This window comes from Salmo trutta, chromosome 28 (assembly GCF_901001165.1).
Source record: "Salmo trutta chromosome 28, fSalTru1.1, whole genome shotgun sequence".
NCBI classification, from domain to species: domain Eukaryota; kingdom Metazoa; phylum Chordata; class Actinopteri; order Salmoniformes; family Salmonidae; genus Salmo; species Salmo trutta.
In genome coordinates, this window is record NC_042984.1 from 35,755,704 (window position 1) to 35,767,221 (window position 11,518).

Below are 11,518 nucleotides of genomic sequence, written 5' to 3' on the forward strand. Positions count from 1 at the left end.
CCATGGGCCAAATTCAGCCTGCGGGCGGCAGTTAGGGAACCCTGATATAGAGCTATGATCATTTGGAACTCCCTTCCATCTCAAATTATCCAAGCAAACAGCAACATTTGCTTTAAAAAACAAATAAAACCACACCTCACAACACAACGCCTCTCCACATCTGACCTAGTAAACCTAGATAAGGAATATGTATAGGTAACGTGCCTTCAGAAAGTATTCATACCCTTTGACTTATTCCACATTTTGTTGTGTTACAGTCTGAATTCAAAATGGATTAAATTGATGTTTTTTTTCTCACCCATCTACAGACAATACACCATAATGACAAAGTGAAAACATGTTTTTATAAAAATGTATTGTGACTAAAATACAGAAATACCTCATTTACATAATTTTGCCAATTTCTTTCAAATGAAGCAGCACCCTCAGCACCCCTACTTCCCGAATGCTGCCTTTGGCGTTGGGGATCCCAATCAAATCTAAATCTAGAACTCATGTGGTGGTAAACAAAGTTGGTGAATGGTGATAGTACCTACAGTCATCAACACCTCGTCCCCCACTGACTGAAATAAATGTTCATATAAATTGGTATAATCGAAAACGACTTATTAAACTGTAGCCTAATTACTCTGGAACTGTTTAACACGTCAGTGTTATTAACATGTCATGTACAGTTGACCAGTATTTACTGTAGTGTCCTCACAAGATAATCGGGCCTCTCCTGTTGGGTTGAAAAGTTTGTTCCAAGAATCCCCGCCCTCCTTTGCTATGCTGGTGTCAGAAGTGTCCAATTGGTGTCAGAAGTCGGAACAGGTTACTATATCAGACTATTCTAGGTGGTAGCCTGTCTTTACACCTCGGAACAGTGCTGTATTGGAGATATATCAAAGAGAGAGGATAGATACAAGTAAGTGGAACTGGTCACTTTAAGAGCAAGGCGCGGGTGGAGCAAATGTTCAAGCGTTGACCCATGCTTATAAAAAGATAGAGAAACCGCGTTGCTGCGAGCAAATTAATTTCCCGAGCGAATGTTGTCGGAAAAGATATAGCACGTGCACGTTTTGTTGTCGTCAGCAGTCGGCCAATAACTGGATCGACCTGCTAGAAATCGAAGGAGCTACTATACTACGAAACCTCTACTACACAGCAGCCTACTTTGATGGTAAGTAGCCTACTAAATTCATTTACAATGACAGTATAGTAGCACAATATTACAATCAAATAGGCTGTTTTAACCTAGTAGACTACTATGCTAAAGCCTGCTGCGATTGAAATGAAAGTATTGTGTCAATAACAGACACTAGCCTGTTTGTGAATGAGAAGATTATTAGACCAACAGGCTTATTATTTAAAAAATAAAAAAAAGTTATATCTTAATACTATTGTCGGAAATAAGCGATTAGGCATTTCGTTGTAGCCTACTGTGTCGCCTACCATGTGTATCCTGTGCAAATGACAAATAAACTTGACTTGAACACAGTAATGGAATAATGTAGAGGGCCTCTATTTGGGAAATGATTTGCACCTGAGTCACCGGTCAGCTGGGAGAGTCTGCCGGACAGGGTGTGTTATTCTATTCGTGCTTCTTTACCTGTTGCATAGGTAGAGCAGGTTTGGGAACATTTGACAGTGACAAAATACATTTTATTTCGTCACAGTATACGTTTGACAGAAATGTATAATAAGAATGTTGCTATTGACCTGTAATACGCCATGATAATAATACGCCTATTATATTAGGCTAGGCCAGGCCAAATATAATATTATAGTGCCATATTCTGGTCTTGTTTAAATATATATATTTTTTTATCTATATTACCTTGAATTTTATTTGCTTTGCTCTTTTGCCACTTTATAAAACAAATCACAGTATTGTAGGCCTAGTTGCAATATGGGCTCAATGAAAAGAGAAAATAGTATGACGTAGTCTGATGAAATTGAGATAGTTTTAGGCTTGAATACGAATAACACCCCTTAAGAACTATCAGAAGTGAGTTACTCCATCTTAAAATATAGTTTATATTGGTGTAATATTGCACAAGCTATCACCGTTCTTCACTTTTCTCTTTGCTGCCAACCTTAATTTGGGCAATAGTCCACAAATGGCTGAACGCCAGAGAAGCTTGATATGTGATGGATAGCATCATTTACACCTGTTTCAAGGGGGAAGAGTGAGAGGCCTATCAATGGTGTAATGTTTACAACCCCCCCCCCCCCCCTATCCTACAGCCCCTGATAAACGATAAACACATATCTCTTCTAATGGGCTTAGTGCTAACCGTGTTTTAGGCTAGTTTCCCCTTCCTCAAACGGATCTCTAGATGCCAATGGCAGGTCATAATCTCACCAGGAATCTCTCTCTCTCACACACCTCTGCCATCCCTGGATGTCTCCATGGCATGTCTCAGGCCTGACCTCATGGGAGAGTTTGCTGGGATTCGCAGGCCTCTCTCCGCACAGCCAAAATACAAAGGGCCATTCATGGCCCAGAGTGGCCCCATTCATGACCACTGAGTTATTTTCCGGTAGAATTCCTTATTGTTTGGTTTCTTGCATCTCTGAGCTCTCTCTTGACATAAATTACACAGAAGGTTGTTTCTTGTACTTGAAGGTACATAAATGTTATGTCTTGTCTAGAGAGCGTTCCATGGATGGTATATGCATACGCTTCCCACACCACACGTTAACCAACTTTTCACCATTACAATTATAGTTCAAATCCCCCTTTGTCACACTGACACTTGTTTACATAAAGAGCAGCTTTTCGCAAGACCATGACCCGTTCGTGGTGCAAGGAAAGGGCCTAGGAGGTTGTGTAGCATGTGGTGACACTTTGTCCGGTCTTCCTCCCCAGTGGACTTGTCATTATCAATACTGTTGTCAGCTGTCAGTGTTTTGAACTTGGAATTGAACCTTTTTTTCCTGGATACTATGAAGACTATGTTCAAAGAAAAAAGTTGACAAGAACACCTGGCTGTACAGCTCTGAAAAAAACATGTTGATCTCTGTGGTATCGGAGACATTCACTTTTTTCATATGACACATGGAAAGTACTTGAACTGTTTGCCAGTGGCGCTCTCCTCCTAACCAAGTAGGTATTTACTGTGTGTGTGTGTGTGTGTGTGTGTGCACGCTTGTATGTAAATGTTTGAGGAACTTTGCGCACATTCGGCCACGCACGCACACACGGTAAAGCGTGTGTGTGAGTGTTGGCGCACTGTCACACTGGGAGTGTTTGTCATTCCAGCGTCACAGGAGCTTGTTGCACAATGGCCTCTGTTGAAAGGGCTCTGTTGTGGCCCCTTGGTGTGGGCCTACGCTGCAGCGCTGCAATAAGAATGACTTCAGAGTACAGAGAGCAGAGCACAGCCTCACAGGCCTGGGAGGGGAAGAAGGAGTGGAGAAAGTGCTTAGGCCTGCCCACTGTTGACCCAGAGGTTGTGCAATGCAACTCCATGCCTCAGTCAGACTCAGTCAGGCTCTTTGAGCTGGATCTACAAAGGAGAGACACACATGACAGGCTTAGCTCAGTAAAGCAAGGCAAAGCAACCGCTGGTACAAGGAGTGTAGTGGTCAGGTTATGGTTAAAGGGGTAAGAGGTTATGATTACATTTTATTGGTAATTTATTTGGTGTTTTCAGAGAAATTACGTTGTCAAATGGAAAGTACATAGTTTAATAATTACTTTGTTGTTGACTGGATTTATTATAACAAGGCACACTATGTATTTAGTACCAGGTAGCTTACCTGCAAAAATACCAGGCAAACGGAAGCTGAAACAGACCTGTGAAATAAATGGTTAGCAAAATGGTTAGCAACATAGTTGATGAACACTTGAATGTTTGCTTATTTCTTCTCACTATCTTTCTCTCACCCTCTCTCTTTTCCTCTCTCTCTCACTCTCTTATTCAGGTATGCCAGCACCTAACAAGGAGACAGGATGACTACTGCTGGTTGGCTGGACTGCAGTAAGCAGATGGACAGTGTCTCTGTGAGGACTGGGTGCTCTATGGATCTACGTGTACTTGTCCGTTAGGAGCAGCCTGCCTTCCCCCAGTCTCTGTCACAGCATGGCCCGAAACAAAGCTTACTGGGGACAGCCACATGGCACAAACAGGTGAGTGGGTAACACTTTACATTAAGGTACACTTTAAGGAATTATTAGTAGTTGATAAACATTTCATACATTTTTTTTTAACATGTAGTTCAGAAATACTTGATAATCAGTTGTAACGTCATTGTGTTCACAGGAATGTCCCTGAATTGATGTGTAATATTGTTATTATTGTTGCAATAATATATATATTTTTTTAAATCATTCAAATTGTGTAATCGATATTGTTATATTGATGCATTCAAATATTGACACGCATAGTATGGTTATTGCAAAAATGAGAATGGGTTTAGTGTAATCATGTTACTGAATGACGAATCCTGGCTAGCGTCCAACTCTCACAAAAATCCTGCATTGACTTCTCGTTGAGTTCATTTGAATTACGTGCGGTTGTCTGAAGTTAGAATTCGGACTCAAGCTTAATGCATACATAATGCATGACATTACAGCCACAATGACAAGTGTAGGACCAGTCTACATACTGTATCTACTATCTACATGGCCAAGTGTTAAATTCAAGCATTCTTCTGTGTGTCTTTGTGTTTCAGCCTGTGCTTTAGCCTGGATGCTGACGACGCGATGGAACACAACTTGAGAGAGCATCACCAACACCACACAGTGTCCCAGGGCTTTGACAGTGAGTGAAATACTTTTGCGGCAGACATTTGCAATATTTTTGCACTAGCAAAAACAATTCAATTCAATCAGTCTGAGGCTGCGTTTACACAGGCATCCCAATTCTGATATTTTTCCACCAATCAGATCAGTTATTTTGCCAATAATTGGGCAAAAGATCAGAATTGGGCTGCGTGTGTAAACGCACATTTCCCCAGTGTCTTTGTTTACAAAGTACTTCCTACTGTGGACATGCCATGTGTCTTATTTAGAAAAGTGAACCTTCCACAATCCTAGTGTCTACCTAGGATTGTTTCTGATCCAAAGCTGTTCTGTTGTGTTTTTCGACAAATGGAATTTTAATTTTATTTGCCACTGCGTTAATACTAGATTGTAGATTTGATTGAGCCTAGAGTTGAATTGAGTCTGATCAGACCTAGATTGAAATAGTAGTTTTTTTTGTTGAGCTTTGCCAAGTATAATGGCAACAATGGAATAGTCCCAAAAGCGGAAATGTAGGAGGGGTTTGGTTCCATTATGCCAGGTCAGCTAAAAGCTAAATCAAGTTCACCTAAAGTATTTGAAAGAAAATAAATACTGCTTCAACCCAGGTCTGCTGTAGTCTACACTGGGCTCAGGGATGGGAGAGAGGGAGGGCTGGGGCAGAGAGAAAGGAAGAAGGCTATCTCTCGCTGTCTGGTCACTGGCTGTCCCTGAGCTCTGTGGCGGAATCAGAATCGGATGTTTTCATTGGAGGATGTTGTTCAGGAAGCTCCAGAAGGTTATGGGAAGCTTCTTAAAGATTGTCACTTGCGTCGCTGATAAATTATTCGTCAACTAATCTGGGTGTTGTTGTGGCTGATGTTTTACAGAGAGCAGAGCTTCCTCTCAGAAAGTGGTCTGTCTGTGGAGGACACTCCTTCCTTGTGATGGAAATTGATGCTCTCTGTATCATTTATATGTAGTGTGGTTGTGTATTGTACACTATTGTTGAAGAAATTTGGCTCAAATCTGTTGTTTTGTGGGAGGAGATAAGAGTGAAGGTAATATAATCCTAAGGCTAAAATGTTTCTGTTTTCTATTTTCCATATTCAATAATTTAATGTTTCTCCTTTGCTCATTCTCTTTTAATTTGACTGTAAATTGTTAGTATTAAAAACATGATCAGATTCATGCTGTTTAGCAAATATGACCCTTTCATTCAAGTTATGTTGAATGTTCTCTCTATTTGCTGTCTTTACAGAGAAAATTCCCCAGCCCCACCATCCACTGTACTCTAGCAGCCATCCCTTGACCTCTCAGTCCACTATGCCCCGACCTCCTGAGGGGGACCAGGTGGTCCCCTCCTTCCAGAGACTATCAGTTTACGAGCAGGGTCCGTCTTGCGGCCCCAAGCCCCTGCCCCCTCTCCCTGACCCAGAGGATAACTCCTCAGATGAGGCGGCGGACAGCGAGGTGGAATTCTTCATCGACGAGAGGCGGCACCTACTCCCCCAGCGCTGCTCCACGAAGGCCCTGCCCCTCCACTATGGAGCCACCGGACGACGCAGCTTCAGGGGCTGTGGCCAGGTCAACTATGCCTACCTTGAAGGGCCCCCCGGGGCTAGCGGCTCGGCTAAGGGTGGAGCCCAAAGTGGAACCCAGGAGCAGCAGGCCCAGTTTGGGGGACAGAGAGGGCCAGGGGCCGTGGTGGTAGCGACGAGGGACATCTCTAGCAAGCAACCCGATCGGCCCCAATGGTCCAAGCTGCGGCGCTCCCACTCGGGCCCTGCAAGCTCCTTCAAGCCCTCCGGCCTGCGCCAGTCGTGCCACCTTCACCTTCACCACCACCACCATGGCAGCTACAGGGGCCACCCCCAGCTGGACAAACCTGAAGTTCCTCCCCGCATCCCCATCCCCCCACGCCCCTCCAAGACTGCCAACTGCCACCGTTGGTCTGTCGCCGAGGACCAAGACAAGGACAAGCCTCCCAAAGTCCCTCCCAGGGAACCGATAGCGCCCCCTTGTGGCTCCTGTTGCACCCCTAGTCCCAAGAGCCTCCCTATATACGTGAATGGGGTGATGCCCCCTACGCAGAGTTTTGCCCCCAACCCCAAATATGTCAGCAAGGGCCTCCTGAGGCCACAACAGCAGCCTAGGGAGTGGTCCACTGGGCCCTTGGTGGGCCCACGCTCCCCCTGTATCGTGCCCATCATGGAGGATGGGAGGAAAGTCAGCGCCACGCACTATTTCCTCCTACCCCGGCGGCCATCCTACATGGACAGGTTAGAAAGGTTCTTGAGGGAGAAGGAGGCAGACGGTGTCCAGCAACACTCCCAGCTCAGAGTGGGGTTGCCAGAACAGGCAGAAACCCCCTGTCATCATATAGAGCTTCAGCATTGCGGGAAGCTTGAAGACTGACCCCCCACACACTAATGTGCATCTTTAATTGCACCCTATTCCCTATATAGTGAAAATAGGGTGCCATTTCGAGACGAACCCTTAGTCATTCAGTCTAGGGTGCTACCACTAAAACTTTTGCCACCTCACTTGATGCAACAAACATAATTTTCGTAAAGATAAACCATAGATGCCTGGAGGCTTCAAGTGTCAGATCTGTACTGTCACTGCATTCAAACAGAAAACAGTGTAATGGATTGGTATAAGGTGGTCTTTGTTGTGCTCTGTGAGTAGTGTTTTGTTAAATGGTATGGGTTAACTGAAGACATGCATGTGAAACATTTGTTGTACATTATTTTGCAGTTGAAAGACCAATCTGTTGAGGGATTCATTTGAAGGTATCGGTTTACTAGACATGTTTAGTGTTAAACTAATCGATCTAGGTCTAGTTGGTCCCTACTGTTCATGGTTATGTGTAAACTGATGTAAAATGTTCTACTCAATGTGGGGAAAGGTCTATTTAGAATATTCCAAATCTAGGGAGTATGTGCCCACTAATTAGCTGTTCACAAATAATATATATAGAAATCGTCCCTTTTCAGCCAGAGCCGTATTAACTAGTCACCAAATGGAAGAAACCCGACTGAAACAGGGAGGGACTACCTGAACTTGTCCAATAAGAAACATTCATTTTTGTTTTCTGTTGGTAAATGATTTGCTAGTGTGTGCACTGATGAATATGATCCAGTATGACAAGAGTTGGACGTCACAAAGATTTCCCCCCTAGTAGGCATCCTATTGGATTACCTGACACAGATTTTTACAGTGGATGGCCTTGACTCAGACATTTTATATTTTATTCATTTAGCAGATGCTCTTATCCAGAGCAACTTATAGATACATCTTAAGATAGCTATGTGGGACAACCACTTATCCCAGTAAGTAAATGTTTCCTAAACAAAGTAGCTATCAGCAAAGTCAGAGCTAGTAAGAGGGGAAAAGGTCAAGTGCGAATGTTAGTTCACGAAAGGCATTTTTTGGGGGTGACTGTTGTTTTGTTGGCCTTTGCTGTACATCAAAGTTACCCCACAATCTATGTGATTACATTAAAAGGCCCAATGCAGCTGTTTTTATATCAATATCAAATCATTTCTGGGTAACAATTAAGTACGTCACTGTGATAGATTTCCATTTAAATGGGCAAAAATTGCTTCTTAGCAAAAAACTATTTCTCAAGCAAGAATTTAGCTAGGGCTGTCTGAGTGGGGAGGGGAAAATCGAAAACTAGCTGTTATTGGCAGAGAGGTTTGGAACGCTTTCGGAAAGCTGAAACCCACTGGGTACTGACATCAGTTCAATGTCTAGTTTTGATTTACATTTTGTTGAGTTGTCAACTAACGTGAATTCAACGTGAAATCAACTAAACATTTCACTGTGTCATGGGTTTAGGTTAAAAGGTGGGTAAAAAAAATGACTGACTTTAAAAACCCAATCAGTTTTTTGAGTTGATTCAACGTCATCACATTGAATGTTTTACAAATAACTTTGATTCAACAGGTTTTCGCCCAGTGGGAACTCCCAGCCATGCAAACCTGCTGATTAGAAGCTCCTGTGTAGAATGTATTTTCAACCAGCAACTATCAGGAAAGAACACTGATCACATTTTTTTTTTTTTTTACTTTTACAGTGTTAGTTTCATCAGCTGTTGTACAATATGATATAAAACACAGGGCCTTTAACAATTTATGGAGATTGGGTCGCTCCTCCATTTCGAACAGCTGGTCTGTTTTCAAGTATTACACAAAGTGAATGTTGTGGATTTTTTGGTTCTATAAATAAGTCTCTCTCTCATAATTGTATCTACTTTTTTCATTTAACATTATTTATATTATCAGAATTTGGCCAAGTTTAACTCTTGATTTCACCTCACAGTATTTTCTTTGTAAATGTATTTGAAAATTGCCTATATTAAAGGGAGATAGAATGAGGGTGTGATATTAGTTGTGTTGGTTACACTTCCCTATGCAGTGATTTCCCACCCAATGATAACCAGGTAAATACTATGGATTTAAATCTGTACTTAAATTGTTATGAGTTGGTAGGGCTACTTAATATGATCAATGCAATTAACATGGAATATAATTCATTATAGTATTTTTTAAGGACTGTATGTATGGTGACTTTGTAGTTTGTACAGTTGTGTATTGCAGCATATATTTATTTTAAGGGATAGAGCATGAGATTGATAACCATTTTGATTAGCCAATTTCATGACTTCAATTACCAAACTATATTATTTCAAATGGATATGGGGTATTTACCTAGTTTTTTTTTTTTGGGGGGGGGGCTATGGAGGTGCTGTAAATGAGAGTGTTACCTGTCATTCTGAAGTTCAGAAAACTGTTTACATGATATGATACTTGTTACATCAACGGACGTTGAAGTTTGTCCCATAGCAGACATGGTTAGATTCTGCTTTAAAAAGTGTTGTCATTTCATGGGTAGTTCTCTACAGTATTTAAAAGTGCTTGTGTTGGACAAAAATGTTGAACGATGTATTCTTAATCTATTTAAATAAATATCTTATTTATTAAATGTTTTTTGTGCGTTTCATTTTCAGGCTATCATATGGTATTCAATACAATAATGCTTTATGGTAAATTAGTTAATTAACCCGTTAAAATCATCATAACATGCACCGTGGTTAACCCCATACATACACAGATATTTATTGCAAACACGTTTTGCTAACATTTGTAGTATAGTAATGGTTCAACTTACCAGTGTTGAACATCGCTAAACAACTGGATTGTCACAGGACACTCTTTTCAATCTATACTTTTTATTAGTTTCAGTATGAGCTGAAAGGAACGAGAATATTTTATCACGGCCAGTGGTGGAAAAAATACTAAGTTGTCAGACTTGAGTAAAAGTAAAGATACCTTAATAAAAAATGACTCAATTAAAAGTGTAAGTCACCCAGTAAAATACTACTTGAGTAAAAGTCTAAAAGTATTTGGTTTTAAATATACTTAAGTATCAAAAGTAAATGTAATTGCAAAAATATACTTAAGTATCAAAAGTAAAAGTATAAATCATTTCAAATTGCTTTCATTAAGCAAATCAGATGGCACAATTAATTTTTTATTCACGGATAGCCAGGGGCACACTCCACACTAGGCAGTATGAATGACCAGGGATGTTCTCTTGATTCTTGTGAATTTGAAAAAATGTTTGTCCTGCTGAGCATTCAAAATGTAAAGAGAACTTTTGGGTGTCAGGGAAAATGTATGGAGTAAAAAGTACATTATTTTCTTTAGGAATGTAGTGAAGTAAAAGTAAAAGTTGTCAAAAATATAAATAGTAAAGTACAGGTACCCTCAAGAAAACTTAAGTAGTACTTTAAAGTACTTTTACTTAAGTGCTTTATACCACTGATTATGGCACTAAACGAAACAGAGACACCATTGTCCAAAAAAGAGACACAGTGTTACATTTTTGTGTTGATGTATCAACACAACTAGTTCTCATAGGGTTATCATTATTTAGTGTAAGAACACATCTCCTATCGTTGTTGTTATTACCAGCTGTAGCCTAATCTGGCTAAGTCAAGTGATAGTGAATATTATGAAAGTGTGTTTTGTAAGAGAGCATCACTTCCTTTTGGCACTAAGGCAACTAGCCATACAAAATGTCAAGGTAGATAGATATCAGGTTTCAAAAAACAAATAAAGCAACACCTCACGGCACAACGCCTCTCCCCCATGTTATCTACTTGTTGTGTGTACTGACATGTGTGTGTAACTTATAGATGCACACAAACGCACACTACATGTTAATGTTTTTAAATGTATGTAAATGGTAAAGTCTTTTGTCTGTTATGTCTTTTTCGTGATGTGTCGGACCCCAGTAAGACTAGCTGTTGCCATTGGCATCGGCTAATAGGGATCCGAAAAATAAGAAAAAAAAGTTGCAGTAGGTTACACACAATCCATAATATAGGTCATCCATAATCCATACTATAATACATTCCAACCTAAAGGTTCTACTGTTTTATCAAGAGTTACTACAACTTCTAAACATGTACAGTTCAACAACATGAGACATAACAAAACCATATTACGCTAACTGCACTTGATCCCTGCTATTTAACAGGCTACTGGATACAGTTCCCTTACAGGAAAAAGCAGGGTTGAGGGGTTGCACACAGTTCTTGCACACAGACTGCACACTGTGTTGCACACAGTTCTTTTAAATTATGTCCACATCAAGGTCTTAGGCACCATCTAGTGGACAATAGTTTGCAGTGACAACCATAGAAAAATGATCTAGTTAGATTATATTTCTATGGTGACAATACTGTGATGCCACTGAGGTGGTGCATGTACACGGACGTCTCTAGATTCCCCC

General features: G+C 40.9%; 1 protein-coding gene across 2 annotated transcripts; it reads left to right on the forward strand.

Annotated features, from left to right (window-relative positions):
* Positions 1 to 705: 705 nt before the first annotated feature.
* On the forward strand, positions 706 to 9,703 carry LOC115166119 (ERBB receptor feedback inhibitor 1). 2 transcript variants are annotated; one of them, XM_029719828.1, is made up of 4 exons: positions 706 to 1,162; positions 3,913 to 4,117; positions 4,663 to 4,751; positions 5,973 to 9,703. In XM_029719828.1, exons 2-4 carry the CDS (start codon positions 4,071 to 4,073, stop codon positions 7,127 to 7,129), a joined length of 1,293 nt encoding a protein of 430 aa, XP_029575688.1. In that variant the 5' UTR covers positions 706 to 1,162; positions 3,913 to 4,070; the 3' UTR covers positions 7,130 to 9,703. The 2 variants fall into 2 exon arrangements, with proteins under 2 accessions (XP_029575688.1, XP_029575689.1); XM_029719829.1 differs by lacking the exon at positions 706 to 1,162 and adding an exon at positions 2,232 to 3,592.
* Positions 9,704 to 11,518: the final 1,815 nt, after the last annotated feature.